The sequence below is a fragment of the Neopelma chrysocephalum genome, unplaced genomic scaffold, assembly GCF_003984885.1.
Source record: "Neopelma chrysocephalum unplaced genomic scaffold, ASM398488v2 Primary Assembly neopelma1_335, whole genome shotgun sequence".
Taxonomy (NCBI): domain Eukaryota; kingdom Metazoa; phylum Chordata; class Aves; order Passeriformes; family Pipridae; genus Neopelma; species Neopelma chrysocephalum.
The window spans coordinates 441,195-461,397 of NW_020897998.1; the positions used below are offsets into that span (position 1 = coordinate 441,195).

General features: G+C 47.5%; 1 protein-coding gene across 10 annotated transcripts in view; it reads left to right on the plus strand.

Moving 5' to 3' along the window:
• AGAP1 (ArfGAP with GTPase domain, ankyrin repeat and PH domain 1) overlaps positions 1-20,203 on the plus strand; it is a 301,541-nt gene that overhangs the window by 171,284 nt on the left and 110,054 nt on the right. For all 10 annotated transcript variants that reach the window (XM_027705461.1, XM_027705463.1, XM_027705467.1 and 7 more), the window contains one exon: positions 7,750-7,854. In XM_027705461.1, the coding sequence (XP_027561262.1) occupies positions 7,750-7,854 (105 nt within the window). The remainder of the gene's footprint in view (positions 1-7,749; positions 7,855-20,203) is intronic.

Consider the following 20,203-nt stretch of genomic DNA (forward strand, 5'->3'; position numbering starts at 1 on the left):
AATTAGGAAATAATGTTAATCAGAATAACGAAGATGGTGCCCTTCTACTGGAAAGGAAGAAAAAAAGATACTTCCTACCTTGCCCCTACCAAAGTTTGAGGACCAGAAGTGCAACTGTTCAGCAAAATCAATTTTTCATTCAGAACACTCCCTTTGATTAAAGAAAATTAAATATAAATTTTAAAACCCCATCATAGAGCAGGGTTTCTGAGGATGGTTGGCAAAGACCTTTTTGGTCCCAAAATTTCCCAACATGAAGTGTGAATCCTTTCTGCACAATAACATGAACACAGTTTAAGGGAAAAAAAGGAACACACACACACACACACACTTTTTTTTTCCCCCTGCCAGCGTTCCTGGGTTTGTTATTCAGTCGCTGCTGTATTAAATTGGATTTTGTGTCCATCATTATTAAAATGTGAAGTGTGTCGGTCACAAAGCATACATTTCAGGGCAGTTAGCTGAATAATTCTTTTCTTTATTATCCCAAATTACTGCTGAGCTCTGGAGAGGTGAGCAGTTTAGCCAATTATTGCCATTTGAGCTGGATTTGTGGGTGATTAGCTCCTGGTCGAATTCAGTCCTGGCAAGGGCTTTGAAGCCTTGGCTTGTGTGATTTTCACAGCGGTGAGGTAGGAATAGACACGGCTAATGACAGGAAGGTCGCGTGGGTGAGGTGACCTGCGAGGGGGGGGCCCGGGTTTAGCAAATAGGGCATCCACAATAACAAGTGTGTCACTAACCCCGCCGTGCATAATCGGAGTTTTATAGGATTGTTGGAGATGCTGACAGCTCAATTAAAGTGTAACCCTTTGTACCAGATACCCCGGCAGAACGACAGAAATATTACCAACAAAAAAGGGAGGGGGCCACAAGGGAACTGGTTAAAGATCCAGGGTTCTTTTTCTTTCCCCCCTTCATCGGAGCCTGCACAGAACAAGCTGCAAAAAGCATCCATTTGTGAAATAATAGGTTGTCCGGGGGAGGGGTATGGTGCCAAACATGGCTACAAAAAAAAAGCTGCTCTTAAGTGGTCTTCCTGATGTTTCTATGGAAACACTATAGTGTCAGGAGAGAAAGTTAAAATTGGGTTTTAAGCTTTTCATGGTTTTTCTCCCCTTCCACACCCCCCCACCACCAAACCCCTACTTTATATGAAATGTGATAAAGAGAATTTCAGGGTCCAGGGGATGGAAGGCGGATTTGTCTCCCTAGAAGTTGTAATGCCTGCACCATAATTCCTTATTTTGTATCACCCACCCAGCACTCAACACCCAACATCTGTTTCTTAAGGGAAATAACTGTTTTGTTGCCTCTTTTTCGTGCCTGACCCTTCAGCCATTTCCCCTGCCACGAACATTTGTGCTGCTGGAGCCTTTCCCAAATTAACTGTGCCAGGCAGTCGTGTCTGCTCACACCAAACACTCTCCCCAGCGTTGTTTTCCCTCTGAGTTCAGTTTGAGGAGCAGTGTTTGTGCTTGGGGTGGATGCAGGGTTTGTTTGTGGCCGTGCAGGAGGCAGGAGCTGAGGAGCCCTTGGCATCCTGCTCCCTGGGGCAGCGGGAGGATGATTTGCATCGCGGTGCATTTTGCATCAGCGCTGAGAGGGTGTCAGGGAAACCACAGCTGCCAGTGCCAAGGGGTTAATAAACCCACTCCTGCACGTTATTAAGGGCTGGGATTTTTTTTGTCATATTTTTTTAACAGTTCAGGGTAAGCAGAAGAAGCCTCAGAAGGCAACGCGGGCAGAAACTATGGGAAGGCAGGAAAATATTTTTACTTGCTGAGTGCTGTGCCCTGTTCAGAGTGGTAAACCAGGGTTAGAGATGTGCCAGTCCTTTAAATACCTGTTCTACTGCATGGGGAGGAGGTGTAGTAACTGAAGAGTTTGCAATGTGCTGTTCATTGTACAAAGTCTAATGTAGCTCATGAAATAGGGCTGAGGAAAGAGTGCCCTCCTGTTCCCAAAGCTGCCAGTCGAGGGAGAACTCCAGAAGTCTGAGGCACGTGGTGGGACTGTTGGGGTGGCCTGTGCAGGGCCAGGAGTTGGACTGGATGATCCTTGTGGGTCCCTTCCAGCTCGAGATAGCACTGCTGTCCTGCTGTGGTGAGTGTCTCTGTCCTCCAGCCACATGTCCCAGGTTGTCTTTTGTTGTGAGAACTTCCCATAAAATCATTTGCTGCCCGTCGGAGGAACTGTGAGCAATCATTAACCAAGGCCAGGTTGGACGGGGTTTGGAGCAACCTGGGCTAGTGGGAGGTGTCCCTGCCCGTGGCAGGGGGTGGAACAGGATGAGCTTTAAGGTCCCTTCCAAGCCAAACCAGTCTGGGATTAAAATGAAAAATGCAGTAACAGTGAGCACTAAGTTTGTTCTTCCCATTTACCATCTCCCTCGTGCTGATGTTCCATGCAGGAATTTGGTAGCTGTCCTTTGTTGGAGGTGATGCACTGTAAGACTTGCTTCATCAGCACTGGGATTTTTTCAGTACATCTTTCTAATTTTCCTTCGTAGCTTGTGTGCAGAGAGCTTGGAAAATAATGAGTTGGAGGTTGATTGTCCTTCAAGTTTAAGCAAAGCCATTATCTTTTGCTCCAAGTTAGATGTTAGATCCTCTCTGCTCTTTGTCTCCAGATGGAAATCGTGGCTGATCAGCCTCAGCATTAGGTAACCATTCATGGTGTAATTACCTGCTGCACAGAGTTACTGCCTTGTGTTTAGGGAATGTTAAAAGAGAATTGGGTGCAATGTTCTGATTTCATTTTGTCCTAAAAGTGCATAACATAAATTTGCATAGTTTCCTCTGTGTGGAAGCATCTTTGACTTTGTAGTGAAACTGCTGCTACTGCAGAGTCAGTTTTTATGGAAGGGGGGAGACTTTCCATGTGCCTGGGTGCAGTTAAGAATATTTGGGGGTTTGGGGGATTTTTTTTTTTGCAATGTTATAGTTAGATACTAAAGTTGGAGAATGTTTCAGGTTGCCTGTTCTCACATCTCTTCAGAGCCACTCCAGTTTCTTGTAGCCTTTGTTTTGTGGTTCAGTTGATCCCCAGTTGTGCCCTGTTACTGTAGGAGATCATAGAATCCCACACTGGTTTGGGTTGGAAGGGACCTTAAGGCCCATCTCGTTCCACCCCCTGCCGTGGGCAGGGACACCTTCCACCAGCCCAGGTTGCTCCAAGCCCTGTCCAACCTGGCCTTGGACACTTCCAGGGATCCAGGGGCAGCCACAGCTTCTCTGGGCAACCTGTGCCAGGGCCTCCCCACCCTCCCAGGGAAGGATTCCTTCCCAATATCCCATCTAACCCTGCCCTCTGGCAGTGGGAAGCCATCCCCCGCTGTCCTGTCACTCCAGGCCCTTGTCCAAAGTGCCTCTCCCTCTTTTATAAGCCCCCTTTAGGTACTGGAAGGAAGAGGGATATTTGCTACAGGTTTCCAAGTGTAAAAACTTAAAACAGCTTCGTATCTCACTGACCAGAAGACCAAGCAGCATTCCCTTAAATTCCTGGGGAAGGAAAGACCTAACTTGGTGAAACAGCGAAAACAAGTTACATTTGTATGGAAGGATTCCAAATACATTGGGAATCTTGAGCAGTTTATTTCCTACAGGGTTAGTTGCATACTTTGGTGTCTGCTCAGATTTCATTGTTGAAGTGAGAGCAGCCTGGTCTATTGGATGGTGTCCCTGCCCATGGCAGGGGGTGGAATGAGCTGGGCTTTAAGGTCCTTTCTAACCTGAACCACTCTGGGATTCTGTGATGTGATGATATGACTGCCATGAGCTTAAATGGACCCTAATACTGGAAACCTGTTACAGTTAAATCTTCTGGAAGCAAGAAATAACAGTTAAGAATTACTCTCTTGTTTATTATTAGGATGAGCTAGACTGGTCCCAGTGGTGCTGGACAGACTGTGCAGAGTTGGCTGGTCATGCAGTCCTGGAGGATTCAGCAGCATTTGTTGCCCGTGTTAATACATTTAAAGGAAATGTTTTGTGGTCCAGAACTTGTATGTAACAGTTAGTTTGTGATCCTGGCTGAGTGACTGCCCTTGGACTTACTTGAGGGAAGATTTTTCTGATGAACTGAGTTTTTCTGTTGTGAACAGGATGCACATGATTCCTAGAAAATTCCTAGCAGTGCTGGCTGCTGATCATGGCTGTGAGAACTACAGACCTGAGTGGAAAATTAGGAATTTCCACTGTTAATGACTAAGTGTGAGATTACCTGTTCCCTTGTGTCAGAGCAGCAGCAGGGTAACCGTGTGGGGTGGGCTAAAAATCAGGGAGGGGAAGAAAGGAGAGGCTGGCAGAAGTTCCCACCACAGCCGTGGCAGTGGGATGAACTTCTGAAAGAAATTAGAAACCATTAGAGCCACAGAATGGTTTGGGTTGGATGGGACCCTAAAGATCACCTAGTTCCAACCACCAGCCTTGGGAGTACCATATTTCCTTTTCCTGAAGGTCCAACCTTGGCTCTGCTGCCTTCAAAGGCCATTTTTGGGGCTTCTCACCTACCGGCATCTTCGATGCGGCATTAAACCACTTCAGGAGGTCACTTTTTAGAGTGCTGCTAATTTGCTGTTTAAGACCCCGCATATTTCCATAGAACCAGTGTGTGGTTGTTCCCCCAGTGCTGGTTTGTGGTGTGAGCTGGCAGGGTGTGCAGCTCCCGGGAGGAGCCGGAGCAGCCGGGTTTTGCTGGGCGCTCAGGTGAGCCAGGTGTGCCGCGTGTGCTGCTCCCTTGGCTGCAGTTGGGATGTTGTTTTTTTTCCACCTTGGCTCCAATCAATGCAGCGCTGGCGGCCTTTCATTAGCTGCTGCTGCTGCCACGGAGCTGTTGGGATGCAGAGCCACTGGCAGTCTGTAACTCGTGCGGGTGCCCCGGAGCTCGGCGGCGTAAGCTGATTGACTCAGTTAAGGCCCCAGCCTCTAACAGCAAATGCAATCAATAAATCTTTGTTGGTAAATAATTGCTATCGAACAGAGTTTTAATATAAATTTATGAGTGGTGTTTTATCACAGCTTGAGGCTACAGCAAGCCACTGAGTGATGGATTTCAGATCACACTTACATTCATTACATTAACTTTGTAAGTTATTTAAAGCTTGTACACTTAACATTGCTTTTGGCTTGCAATGACCTCCTGGGAGTAGACGTAGCACACACGTTACTAATAAAGAGCTGGTGGAACGTCCAGGCAGCTCCTCTGTTTGCTTTGTGTTCCTCCAGCCAAACCTGGGGAGGGAGGTCCGTGCACTCCAGTTGGAGCCTTTTTCCTCTGGCTCCTTACAAACACAGGCTGGAGGAGTCTGGTAGGAGAAGCCATTCCTCTGTTAGACACAGAATTGCAGTTTTGGAGGGAAGGTGGTAAAAAAAAGAAGTGTGAAATTGTTCCCGGTTTGTGTGGAAATTGGAGGTGTTAAATTCTCAGTGTTGAGTCTGGAGGCTTTGGGTCAGCTACACCCAACTACAGATGGAAGACTAAGAAATGAAAGATTTCATACAAATGAGGAAAAATGATGTTACCAATTAATAATAACTTGAGGCAGAGATTATTTAGACCACAAAAAATGGTTATTTGGAAGTAGGAGATTGCCTTGGTCTCTTGCTGCTCAGCTTGGGGACCAAAGGTGGGGTTTGCAGTGTGTTCTGTGTACGTGGGGACCTGTTTGATGGGGACTGGGGACATGCCCAAGCTGCCTCTCAGTTGCCTCGGAGGTACCAGGGGTCAGTGGGAACCCGTGGAACTCATTTCCCAGGCACAGCATCTGATGTGACTTAGACATAAAGTGACTGAAGCAAAGGGCTTTTTCTTTAAAGGAACATTTCTTGTCATATCAGGGCCATTTCTTTTTTTTAAATTTAGTTAATGTTAAAGTGCATTTATAACTGATATAAACTCTGATTCTAAGACCATTTCTCCAGATCATTCTATAAAATTATCACAAATTGGTGGCCCTGGGGGGAAAAATGTGGTTTATATGGGCTACTTCACTTTATAACACCACGTTCTTGTATTCAGAGCAGTTTCCTCTCCAGGTACTTTAAGATACCTTTAATTCTCCCATAAAGTGAAAATGAATCTGTTTGCTAAAGGAATGCCTGAAGGAAATGGATTGGGAGGCCTGGTTTGTTAGTTAGGCACACAAATAGGTACATCATTCATATCTAATGCTGATCTGGATTTTTTTTACATCAAGCACAGAATTCCACTTTAAAAGTATGGTGAAACCTCATTTTGAATAAATTTCTTCATTTAGATCCATAGCTAGAATGTCAGAATTCACACCTAGATAGTAGCAAAGCTTCTGTGTACTAAAAATCATGACCTTGGTAGGTTTTTACTATTTATTGAGTTTATAATTGGCATGAATTGATAATTATGGAAGTAATTACATGTTGTCTGTATGGCAAAGGATGGTTAAAAGGTGTGAAGTATATAAACTTTAATTTGTTCGAAACTTAAAAAAAAAAAAAAGAAAAGGCAGAGGGGGGAAAAAAAAGATCACCATTGTGTTCCTTACTGCTTTTTTTGCCATTAAAAGGTCTGAAGAACAAACCAGTGCAGGGAAAGTGTAATTTTTGATCCCCACGGCACAGCACTAACTAGAGTTGGGTCCCCCTGAACGGCAGCGAACGTGCTGCAGGTGAGGTATGAAAGATGGGAAAGGTGAAGCCACGGATCACCTCCTATAGACAAACAGGCGAGTCAAAGGCAGAAACAAGCTTTCATTTTTTAATAGAAGAAAACAACGTCTGTCACCACTGGCACGCGGTAATTGGGCTGTGCCGCAGGAGCTTCTGTGAGGAGGCGGGGCAGGAGCCCCGTTCTCCTTGAAAAAGTTCCAGTTCTGGCCAGGAACAGCACAGGAGAATGCAGACGTGATCCCCAGGCAGCCGGAGGGTTGGGAGCTTGTGTCGCTGTGTAATTCAGGGACCCAGCACGAGCTTCTCTCCACGGTCCCGTGCACGGGTTGGGTTGAGTTGGGAAGGGTTCCTCTGAAGCTGTGTCCCAAGTGCATGGCCAGGAGCAGGCAGGGGTGAGCGGGGCTTTTCCACCGGGGTCACCCCTGATGGTGCACAGGGAGCCTTGTTGGGTTGTATGGAGAGTGGTGAATTCCATCTGGAATTCTGCTTGCTCTGGAGGACTTCTACTTGGGCAGAGCTGGCCTGTGTCCCCTCCTGGCTTTGGGATCGGCTCTGCAGGTTTAATGGGAAAACAAACAGCAGAACTTGCTGTCAAGGCTTTAGCCTGCTTTGACAAGAACAGCTCCGTGGCAGTTGGAAGCACTGTGCTTTGTAGGGCATCTTTCTGCGTTCTGACTTCCCTTTATTTTCATTGCCTTGGCAAATGAGAAGGGAAAAACTCATTTTATGGGGATTAGAGAACTGAAGTTTGTGTTGGTTTAGATTCCTGGTTATGATTCAGTGAAATGTCTGCTTGTATCTCTGGCACTAGTGTATCTGTGTCCATAGTGTCTCCACCTGGACATTCCAGTAAGACTTTCTGTGACCAAAGCACTGTATGATTCATTAGGAATGCCTTCTGGTGTTGGACAGCTTTTCCTCCTAAATGGCAAACAGTGAAGCTGCTGATGGAGGCAACGTGCCTCATGGGAGGGGCAGGGGAGAACGAGTAGCTGCAGGGGGAGGTTTATCTGAAAATGCTGGCAATGGTCTCTCTTGCTGTGTCTTAACTAGGTGTGCACTGGCCAGAGAATCTTTAACCTTTCCTGTCTCCCCCTTCCAGGGAATGCTGCTGAAGAGGAGTGGCAAGTCTCTGAACAAGGAGTGGAAGAAGAAGTACGTGACGTTGTGTGACAACGGGGTGCTGACCTACCACCCGAGCCTACACGTGAGTACACCGTGTCTCGGGGTGTCCATCAGCACCAGCCCCTCACAGGCAGTGTCACACAAGGATTTCTTCAGCCCCCTTTGGTGGGGGAACTTCTTTCTCTCTCTTCATTCCCCTCCCTCTCAAAGAACCATAATCTGAAATAAAACTCCCCGGTGCGAGTCTGAGAACAGTCCAGTTCCTGTGAACCCCCTGGGAGTGAGGCTCCCTTGCATCCCAAGGGGCAGCTGAAACAGTCTAAGTCTTTATTTTCTTCTGGTTCTTTTATGGACTTATTGTTGATCCCAGGATTAAAAAACAGAAGCCTTTTAATAAGGAAAAGTTTCCTAGATGTAGTAAAGAGTGAGGAGAGGTCTTAGTCAGTGTGCAGTGGTTGTGGTTTATTCAGGAGTAGTTTTGAGCAGCCTTTTGGAAATGACTTAGCTATTAAGACATGTTCTACACAGCTTTTCCATGTTGAGGCATCTGTTGTTGTCCCAAGGATGCTGTCTGTCCCTCTCAGTGCCTGTGACACAATCCCTGGCTATGGATTTGGGGATGGAAGGAGCACAGGGATCTGACTCAGGACCCCAGAACCCGTGGTGTGACCCTCACCAAGGTCTTTATAATCGTTTCTGGTCTTATGTTTTATCATCATCCCATATATGAACATAATAGGGTGGCCACTCATAACATTTTTAGGGCCAGTTCCTAAACCTGTTGGTGACATTTTGAGCTCCCAGGCAATTTTCCATTAAGGAGTGAAAATCAAGTTTTGGATCAGATGCCTTTTTTTATAAGCTCTGAGGGTTACAGACCTGCACCTGGGACTGGCAGGAAACTTTTGCTTTGGATGGGTGGTTCTGAGGAGCGTGGAGCCATGGAATCATTTAGGTTGGAAAAGACCTCTGAGATCATCAAGTCCAGGTGTCACATCTACGTGTCTGGCCACACGGATGCTGCGCTTGCACCACTTGGCTGTTCCCTGACTGTGGAATATTAGCACTTCCTCTGGCTTGACACAGGATTTCATAGTCTCGGGTCCTGCCAGAACAATGCTTTGCTCTAGTTTCTGATGTTAGGTCCATGTCTCTGAAAAACTGTTTAGTAAATTAGATGACAGGTAGCTTCTAGGCATTGCTGCTTTCCCTCAGAACCCCTTTTCCCTCAGCCCCTGTGTTCTGGAGCAAGGTTTTCACTGCTCCTTTGTGGGATGCAGTTCAAGTGTTTTCTGTCTGGTTTGGCCCCTCTTAGTGCCTCTAAATGTGGGTAATTCTGCTGTGAAGTAGTGCTGGAATGCCCAAATTGTGTATTGGTGTTGGTCCCAGAAGGGAGGCACAGGTGCTGTGTGCCTTTGGGGTGTCCCCACGGAGCTCCCACCAGAGTTCCCCTGGGATTGTGTTGGCCAGCTCTGCGTCATCAGGAGGAGGCAAGGTGCCATTGTCTGCCCCTTCCTGGTGTTGTGGAAGGGCTCTATTGTTCCTGGCAGTGCCCGTGCACGTGTTAGTTTTTCATTGCTCTTGCAGACAATAGAGAACTTCTTCTCCACAGGCTTCCCTGGAGCTGCAGCATCTCCCCCAGAGTGAGAATCCATTGAGGTTACACGTAATTACTTTGAGATTAGAGGTAAATCCATCGGAGGTTAGGAAGAATCCATTTAAAGGAGAAGTAATTACTGGGCTGTAATTGTTTCCCTCCATCCCCCACCATGCCCCCCCAGCCCAAGGAGGTGGTACAGGGCTCTGTCTCCACGCGTGGGTCGGAGGGGTTTGTAACATAACCACAGATATTTAACTCAGTCACACCCTAGTACAGTTTGTGCTAAACTTTGTAGGCAGGAATGTCACCGTTTCCTCTTGGGCATTGCCAGGTGAATGTTTTTTCCCCCAAAGAGGACTCTGATAATGTGTTTCTGGTTTGGGTTTGCAAGTCTTTTGTTTATCCATAATTCTTTTGTTGCCTTTTTGCACAGCAAAGCCAAAGAAACTGCTGAGTTTTTAATAGTGTACTTACATTGCTGTTTGGGATAATTTCTTACGTTGTTTTGAGAAATCAGGGCCTTGTTCCTACCAACTATCCCATTAAATAGCAGTGAAGAAAAGAGCTTTTGCTAACCATCTGAAGTCAGTCTCCTAAGCTTGTATAAAGCCTGGCTCTATTCTGACCACTTAGATTTGGGTTGTTTCAAATGTGCAGGCTATTTCAGTTAATCAAAATCTTGCCATTTTAATTCCGGAGTGAATTTTTAATTGGAGCGAAAGGTGGGCCTCTAGTGGTGGCAGGAGAAGTAAATTTAGAAGGTAATTTAGTCTGTCCAGCCTGTGGTTTGAGTCAGAACATAACACCTGCGCTGGGAGGACCAGTTTCAATATTTAATGGCTGACAGCAAGTGCTGTATTAAATATTGCTGGAGGTTTGGCCACAGGTGGATCAGTTGTCTCTGTCAGATCGGTCAGTGGCGGCTCAGGCACGAAGGAGAGTTCTTAGCCTACAAAATATGTACTGCAGGAATCGGGAGTGACATCCTCCTTGAAAGGATTGGCTACGGAATGAAAGGTTTTGGGGTGGGGAGTGAAAAATCAAATGAGGCCCTTTCTTGCAGAGGAGGTGTCCCTGGGAGGGTCAGGCCTGTTTGGCGGGGCAGCGTGTGGAAATGAGGGCGGCATTGTGCCAGCTAAATGAGGGACTGCTGATGCCACCAGGTTGATGTTTGACACAATAGCTCAATCCCTATCCTTTCTTTTCAAGGAAGTGGGGGGAGAGGAAAACGGGGAAAGAAAAATATATGTACATAAGCACCCTACTGTTTTCTGACTTGGTCATGTCAGGTTTTTTCAAGAGCCTCAAACCTTCCCGTCCCTGGGGAGGCTGAGGAGCTCCGCCGACAGAAAATGGTGGGGATAATGAGAGAGAACTTTGACCCTCAGGCTTCAAAGTTCACCAGAGCTCCCTATTCATCTTGGGCTTCTGGAGCAGAGCCGTGGAGGGGGTGACTAAAATTCTGGCCGGCAAATTCCACGTCAGCCTCCCCAAAGGGTCCCGGGGGAGTTTGTTGCGGCATCTCTTGGCTTTTAATGGCAGAATGCCATGAGCGAGGGCTCCCGGAATGTATTCACCAGGATACCTGCTGGGCAGCACTGCTGCTTTATCTCAGCTTCTCCTGATGAATAGCTGAGCCTGTTTCACCACTGTCTGTCTGCCAGAGGCTGCCATGGTGCCACAGGGCAGTAGGTGACAAAGCTTTGGCTGTGGATGTCCATTTTCTGCTCTTGTATCTTCATCATCATCGCTGCCCCTCACTTATGAAAAGAAGAAAAGGGGGAAAAAAAGGCCTTTTTGGTAAGGGCAGTTTACCCCTTTTTATATTGTCTGGTTTAGATTTGATTTCAGATAAAAGCACAGTGCTTTTCAAATAAAAGCCTCCTCCTTGTGGGGGAAGAACAGCTTCTTAAAGGGGTGAGAAGGAAGGTGTCATGCCCATCTAGAACACACCTGGTACATAAACCCCTTGTGTCTACACAGCAAGGTTGATGTTTGCTTGCTGCAGTCTTTAACCTTCCTCCTCACTGGTCTGGGGATTGTAACTGTGATCCAGGGGGGAAAATATATCTTTATTTCCTTGCAAGGTGTGCAGATTCACCTGGTCTGCCTGATTCATCCAACAGGAGCCACAGTTCCAAACCCTTCCTTAAATGCAGTGCTGGCTGGGTGAGCAGCATGAGCCCCTCGGAGGGAGCACTAGCAGTGCTGTTCTATCCTCAAATGTACTGGATGCTTTCTTTTAAAAAGGCAGCATTTCAGCCCAGGAAGGAGTCCCATCCAACAGCAGGTTAAACTTTGTGCAGGAGCTTCAACAATAAATTATATGGACGCATCTTCTCAGAAAACCCTAAAAAACCCCAGACCCTGTAAAATTCTTTAAGACTTCAGGTGTCATTTGAGCTTTCTTTGCTTGGCCATTTCCTCCAGGAAAAGTGGTCTCAGTGAGAAATGGGAGGCTGTTGAGAATGTCCTCTGTGCAGGTATCTGAAGTGTTGTAGCTCCATTCACTTTCCTGGGTCCCACAATACTCATTTTTTTCTCAGAGCTGCAGTTGCCATTTTGGGTTGTTATCAGCTCTTATATGATTTTCCCGAATTATTTGGGAACAGAAAGCCTGCCTGCATATCGAGTATTCCAACTCTCCTCATGTTTCAGAGAGCAGTGTGGTGGCCACTCGGCAGTGGGAGCTGGGTCCAGTGTTCCCAGTCAGGAATATCTCCCTTCCCAGTCAGGAATATCTGCCCCCCAGCCATCGTTTCAGCTCAACCTTGTTTCCAGGGCTGCATTACCTCAGGCAGTTCAGTAGCTCCCAAGTGTGTTGTTTGTGTTGCTTGAATAGAAATATCCATGCCCTTACTTATTTCTAGAAGACCATTCTGTGTGCCTGTTTTTTCCCCCCTGGTTTTGCTTTGCAGGAATGTAAAGCTGGATATTAGCTGGCTCTGGAAGCCCTTCTAACTGGCCTTTCCTATCAACAGCTAATCCTCAAATTAGGCTTTGGTAAACATAGACTTGGACTGACAAAAAGAGGTGTCCAAGGCCAGGTTGGACAGGGCTTGGAGCAACCTGGGCTAGGGGAAGGTGTCCCTGCCCTTTGCCTGGGGTGGAATGAGATGAGCCTTGAGGTCCCTTCCAACCCAAACCATTCCGTAATTCTGTGTTATTTTTCACACAAGATGTAGCTCTGCCTCCTCAAAGTAGTGAGCAAAGCAAATGCTGCAGAGCTACAGTTTGAGTATTGATGAAGATAAATCAGGAGCATGTGTAAGTTTTTATTGTAGTTACTACTGCGTCCATTAACATGCCTAAAACATTGCTTAAGATAGAAAAAATGAATGATAAGCACAGTTACAAAATCTGTGTATAGTAGTTGCTGATTACCATGATGGTGATGAGATGATGATCTTAGTACTCACCACAGCTTGCATTCTTCCTGGAAGCCTTTTCCTCAAAGCCATATTCAGAGCAACATTCTCCTTTCTAACAGTATTACTGACATTTCCCAGAGCTTTCCTTTCTTAATTATTACATGTTTTGTTTATATATGATTTATGTGGCTTCTAGCATTAAGTAGAGGATAACCAACCTTTGTGGAAAAAATAGGTGCTGATCATGCTGCTGTCACTTTTTTGGGGGTAAAGATACTAAACATGAAACAGCAGGAGAGGCATCTGTGAAGTGGTGTGGCTGTACAGATCGCTCAGTCACGTTAGAACTTCCTGGAAAGCTTCTTTATTATCTTCATGGGAAAGATGTAATGGAGTGAAGATCAACTTGGGAGAAAAATGTAAAACTGAAGATCTTAGAATCACAGAATCTCCTGGGTTGGGAGGGACCTACGAGGTTCATCCGTTCCAGCTCTCATTCCCAGCCTGTCTGTACATCCAGGGTTGCCCCATCCCACGTGCAGAATCCAGCACTTGTCTTTGTTAAACTTCCTGGGGTTGGTGATGGCCCATCTCTGATGTGTTGAGGTCTCTCTGCCCTCGAGGGAGCCAACAGTCAGGAATGTGGCAACCACAGCACTGCTGTGGCAGAGCTGTGCAAACTTGGAGCAGAGACACGTTTCAGCGTCATATCCGTCTGCTCTCTCTTCAGAAAGTCAAGGAAAATTCTTGGGATCAGAATGAGCTGCAATTTAAATGGCAAAAGCCAAGCCATTAATTAGTCAGGGGTGTTTATAAGATGAGAGCTTCCTGTCCAGCCGAGCGAACTGCTGTGGGTGTAAATGCTTCATAAATTACTCAGGATGGTAAAACTCTGGTTTGTCTTTTACAGCAGCTCTCTTTACAAAAGGCTTAATGAGAAGCAAAGTGCAGAGGGAAGAATTTTCTTAAAATTTTATGAAAATGAGTGATCCATTTACAGAAAGACCAATGTTTTGTTGCTGTTGTGTTCCAAGTGTTGCCCTGGCTTCATCCCCTGCCCCCAAAACATTGATGGAGCAGACTGAACACCACAGTATAGATATAGGCAATGCTTTTTATTACTGAAATTTAATGTTCTTGATTCCCAATGTGAATAAAACAGATTGGTGATGACCTTCTTTTTGTCAGGACACAGCGCTTTAGGGTGATCGGTGGTTTCCAGAATGCCTTTTCATTCCTCTCTTCTCCTCAGAAAATAACATTTCATTGCTTTTCTTAAGATTAACTACGTATGATGGAGCTGAGTGGCATTACCCCCGTGTTTCTATGCGAGGGGGGGATGGCTAATTCCCCAGCACCATGTGATGAGTATATTCCACCGTGGCTCGTAACCCGGCGGTCGGTCCGTGGCTCGGGTCCTTCCTGGGAAGCAGGAGGGCGAGGGCTTGGGAGACTTTTGTTTTTTTCTGAGGTGTGCCCGTGGCCCCAAATGGAAACCAATCAAGGAGCGATTTATGTTCATTAAGGGCTTGTCAAAACTGAAAAATTTTCTAATCAACAGCGGTGTGGCGGCGGCCCCTCCATGGCTGGGAGTGTCGCCTCGGCGGCAGCGGCTATTTGCCTGTTACAACTCTAGGCTAGGAATCCACTGATGATTACATTAGGCTAAGCTGCGAAGTAAATGAACCATGGCTTATTTAGGTGCAACTAGCTTCAGTGTAGTCCTGCCCCGCAGGGCACTTTATAGCATTTTATGGCTTTAAAATTAGTGTAGCTTCCCATTTGCTGCAGGGTGCTGCATGTTATGCCTTTGAACTCAATAAGCAAAGGGAAGGGGGCCTTTTGTTTTTTTTCTTCTCCCCCCCTCCCTTCCTTTTCTTCTTTTTGCAGTTTAGCAATTTTGTTTTGCATCTTTTCCAGACGGTGTTTCGCCATAAAAATGTCTGACTGCCACAGAGAGGCACAAAAGTCAGGGCTCCTTCCGTTTCCTGCTCTGCTCCCGTTTCAGGGGGAAGAGGGTTTGGTTGGTTGTTGCTGATGAGGGTGAACAATGGCTTTTGTGGGTCCTATAGGTCATCTCACAGGACTGGAATTGTCTTTCAAAAAATACGCTGCACACAGTCTTTAAAACGTCATCCAGAGGTGCAACCATAAACTTTCTTTTCCATAATAATTTTTATTGCACCTCAGACCAGGAAACACTATTTCAGCCTCAGTAAGTGGAGCCTTAGGAGTGTTATGCCCAACTGAATGGTGGGGGGAAACTGCCACAAAGTGCAGGTGTTTTTTATAGAATCATGGAATGGTTGGGGATGGAAGGCACATTAAAGCTCATCTCATTCCACTCCCTGCCTTGGGCAGGGACACCTTCCACTAGACCAGGTTGTTCAGAGCCCCGTCCAACCTGGCCTTGAACACTTCTAGGAATGGGGAAGAAGCTCATCAAAAGCACGGTGTAAACCAGGGACAGAACTGGGAAGGATTCTAGGCCTGGACGTGTTCCTAGTGTTGGAAAAACAAGCTTTGAGAGATTTGAATAGCTGAAAAGGAAAAAAAAGTGATATTCATAGCTGTGTACTGTTATAGCCACGGAAATTCACTGCTCTCAGAGGGTCTCTCCTTTCATATGTTGTGGGAGAAACACGTGGGGAGACCCTCTAGGAGGGACCAGGTAGTTTATTAAATTTCAGTGTTATGACACATGGCAGTGCCCAGGTGGGTGGTTTCAGTGTGAGCTTTGAAACCGTTTCACCCAGTGCCATGATGTGAAACTTTTTTGATATCCATGTTTTTGATAACTAACCTGAGCCATGCCTTTAACCCAAGTAGGGAGCAACCATGCTCCATTGATAGGGCAATGGGGGGTGGCTTCAGCTGAGGGAGGGTAGATTTAGATTGGATATTGGGAGGAAATCCTTCCCTGGGAGGGTGGGGAGGCCCTGGCCCAGGTTGCCCAGAGAAGCTGTGCCTGCCCCATCCCTGGAAGTGTCCAAGGCCAGGTTGGACAGGGCTTGGAGCAACCTGGGCTAGTGGAAGATGTCCCTGCCCATGGCAGAAGTTGGAAAGGGAAGGTCTTTAATGTCCCTTGCAGCCCAAACCATTTATTGATGATAATTCTATGCTGCCACATGCTCAGTGGTCCTTTAGTGAGGTATTTGAGATGGCTGTGATAGACCTGAACAGTGTGAGTTTGTGTCCCACCTTCGTGGAAGCAGCAGCCATCACGTTCTGCCTTTCCCTCAGTCAGTTCCGTGTGTCCTCCCCCTCGAAAACGGGGCCAAGCAGGCGGCAGCAGCCCTGAGTGTGGCCGTGGAAGTGGAGATGTTTGCCTGCTGTCAGTCTGCTGGGCTGGAACCACCACGTAGCCTGGGTTCAGCTTGTGGCCCTCAGTGGAGTGTCTTCTCCAGCTTTGGGGGCTGTCAGGAGCCACTGCGGTGTGTGGCAGCAAACGTAACAACCGCTGGTGCTGGGAGACAAAAGGGGCCCCCGAAATAGCAGTGACTGTTTTTGGTGGGTCTGTTTAGAAAACATGATCATACCCGTTTGCTCAATTTGCATGTCTGAAAGGCTTCTGCTCAGTTAATTGGTGAAATTAATTTCTGCTGTTGTAAACAGAGAGCCGTATTAAGAGCAGAACTGAAGTAATTTTACTTTACATTATTCTGTGTCATGGCACATCGTATCTTTCTTACTCAAGGCAATTCATTTCGTAGTGCTGTCAAGTGATACTTGGTGTCATCTTCAGTCAATGCGGCGGTTTTGATTTTCCCCCGATGTTTTAGCAGTTTGTTTAGTCCCGTAGATAATGGTCAATGGCCTTGAGTAGTCAAATTAACACCTCGGCGGCACCGCACGGGAGCCGCTGCCGGTGACCCGGGGATGAAAAGCGATGGGAATCGACGCGGGGAGCGCGTTTTGGGGGATCCGTGATGGATCGGTGCGCGCTGGCGGCGGCGGCATCGCCCCGCAGCTGACTAAGATGGAGCTGCCAGTTAGTGCTGACCGCAGGGAGAGAGCCCGGCCAAGCCCGGCTGAGGGGCCGTGGCGTGAGGGCCTGGCCAGGCCTGGCTGAGGGGCCGCGGGGTCAGGGCCCGGCCAGGCCCGGCTGAGGGGCTGCGGCGTGAGGGCCCGGCCAGGCCCGGCTGAGGGGCCGCGGGGAGGGAGCCCGGCCAGGCCCGGCTGAGGGGCCGCGGTGTGAGGGCCCGGCCAGGCCCGGCTGAGGGGCCGCGGTGTGAGGGCCCGGCCAGGCCCGGCTGAGGGGCCGTGGGGTGAGGGCCCGGCCAGGCCCGGCTGAGGGGCCGTGGGGTGAGGGCCCAGCCAGGCCCGGCTGAGGGGCCGCGGCCTTCCCGTAGCCGGGAGAACGCTCCGATCACTCCGGCTCCTGCCCACGCTGGGAGCTGCGGACGCCGCTGGTTTGATCCGCGCCCGCCGTTCCTTGAGGGAGCTCCTGGGCCCTGCCGGCTGTGGGGCCCTGCCGGCCGTGTCCCCCCGCCGGGGAAGGACGGGGAGCCCTGCGAGGCCGAGCTGTTGTCAGCCAGCCCCGGTCCCCCCGCCACAGCTCTGCGATTGCTGGCAGGTTTCTCTCACTGCACCTCATTTGCATCTGGGACATCAATTAGCATGTTTGTTGAGGCTAATTGAATGAAACTCAATCATAGCTCTTAATTGCTTGACTATGTGAAAAGAAATCACATTAATGCAGCTAATTAAGTGTATGGCGATAGATGCAACATAATTAGGAGCGAAATGTAAAAAACAAGCGATGGCGAAGGTGTGGGCACCAGGGCACCAGCTTCTCCTCTGAGCCACATGTTTGGGGAGGGGTCCCTCTCCTTTGCTGCTTGCTTTATTTTTTTTTTTTTTATTTTTTTCCCCCTGCCTTGCTGAGTGATGAACACGGACAAGTTGAGAAGAAAAATGCAAATGGATTCACAATTACTACTTTTTCAAGCTGTTGAGGGGCAGAAGATGGCACGTCTGGGGTGGCCCACTGTTGAGTGGGCTCTAGGGACTTGTTAAGTGCTGTTTAAAAGTACTTGGCTTTGAATTACCCTCATGCCTTGTTAAAGGGTTTTTTCCCCTTTTTTCTCGGATCAGCATTTTCTACAACTAACATCTCGGGGAGTTATCTCTGTACCATTTGCATATCAAAATCTGGCTTGCTGTCTTCTCTTTAACACAGCATATTCCAGATGACAGCAAGACCCTCATCTGTTCTAATCTGATCAAACCCTCCATTGCGCTTCTGAAGCCGCCACATTATTTTGTAGTTTGAAGTTCTATTCCCCGAGCGGGATCTGACGGAGCTCCCTCCGCCGGCTGGGAATGTGGGCCTGGCCCCCCTCCTCGGGGGGGATGCACAGATTATCGCTATGCATCCTGCACACAATGAAAGAGCCTTTATTATTTACATTTGATATATCCCCATAAATATTTAAGCTGACATTAATACCTACGTGGCATCTGTTGTGCTGGGGCACTTTGGTCTAATAACGGTGTGGCTGCAACGCATTTATTTTCTGTTTGCCAACATTCACTTGCTCTCTCAAATGGTTTATAGCTCACCTTAAGCTTGGTTCAATCCCAATTAAAAGGGCTTTAATAACGCCCTGTCACATCTCACGAGCTGGCAGGGAAGTCGTACATCCCGTTCGTCTGAGGAATCCGGAATAAACACCTCCTTCTGCAGTGGAAGTGGAGCACTCTGTGGTTGTACATGAAATAAAACATGTCTATTAGAAAAGAGCACGTGCCGAGTTTTAGTCACTCTCTGATTAAGCCTCATTTTAGAGCCCATAAGCAATAAATGCTCAATTATCTTCTGCTTATTGTATTTTAATTTGCGAAGAACTGACACCGAACAAGAAAGTTCCGCCAACTTGATAATTTATGGATGAAACGCTTTTGTTCGTCTCTATCTAACACCTAGTAAAGGAATTTTCCTTAATGGATTGCCTTTGTTTCTTTTGGCAGCAGAGCTCTGCGTCCTCTCCCCAGGAATTGTTCAGGCCCCACCTTTTACTGTTAATACTTCTCAGCTAGGGAGAAATAACCTGGTGTGATGGCTTAGTCTGGGGGGTTTATCACAGTTTACTGTTAGCTGGGAAGAAATTAATGCTGGTCCCAGGTTTTTGATGGATTTTGAGCAGAATATATAATTTGCATTGTAAAAGCTGCCAAAGGTGAAAGAATCTTGATGAGGGAGCTGATTGTTCCCTGTACTGTGGCAGCAGTGATGCAGATCTGGGGTACACTCAGGAGTTTTCGTGTGAAATGTTTGCTCTGGTGGTGTCCAGGTCTGTGCAGGCAGTCTGTCATCTAACTCCTGTCATCTGGCTGAGTCTTGCCCTGATGACTTGGACAAGGGGGAGTTACATCTTAGCTCCTGCAGGTGCCCACGGTGTCACCCAGGTCTCTGCGAGGCGATCAGGTTCCGTCTGAAAAGGAATTAAGACTTTTTGCCTCCCCACAGAAGTGACTCAGGAATACCATTCCCATGCTCTCCAGCTTAACTCAAGAACTTCAGCCCAGATCTCTTTCCAACCAGTTCATCCTGCTGTTCTCCTTTTGGGATATTTAATCGTGGAATCACAGACTGGTTTGGGTTGGAAGGGACTTTAAACACCATCCCATTCCATCTGCTGCCATGGGCAGGGACACCTTCCACTAGCCCAGGCTGCTCCAAGCCCCATCCAACCCGGCCTTGGACACTCCCAGGGATCCAGGGACAGCCACAGCTTCTCTGGACAACCCAGATGTCTTTTTGTGCAGTGATCTTGTCCCTTTTCACCCTTGATTTTGCTCTCCTGTGTGTCCCCTCTTGCCTGTCCTCTGTAAGACACCATCTCTTTTGTTTCCTTTAGTGCCCTCATAGTTGTTCTAGTTTCAAGCACTTTTTCTGGAATGTGAGTAACCACAACCCTGTGTACCAGGAAATGAGAACTTTGCTGTCTTGTGGTGTCATTCACCATCTCTCCTGGAAATATCTCTGCTGAATGTATCCCAGGATTGCAGCCTCAGTGGCTGGCTGACCTTAATCGATTGCTTTCTGATAAAAACACCATTTTTATGTGTCTATTTGCTCTTCCATTTCTTTCCTCATTTGGGCTTTCCAAACAGGAATTAGCAAAAGCCTTTTCCACGTCTGGCTCCCAGCTTTTAGTGCTTCCTCTAATCAGAAGCAATTTGCATGGTTCTTTCCCTTCTGTGATTTCTTGTATGGGTGGAGGAAGGGTCTCATATTCTAAGGAAGCAAAGCTGGAATTGGCCAAGCCTTACCTGCTGGTGCCCTTTTGTGCCTGCTGATCCACTTCAGCCAAATTTGAGGAAGAGATAAGGGCAATAACACACTGGCAGAAAGGAGACACAAGTAAATGTGCTCATGAGGGACACTCAGCTTTGTCATCTCTGTTTGGGACCTTCTAGCTCGTGAACTCCTACATATAGCTCAAACCAGACTC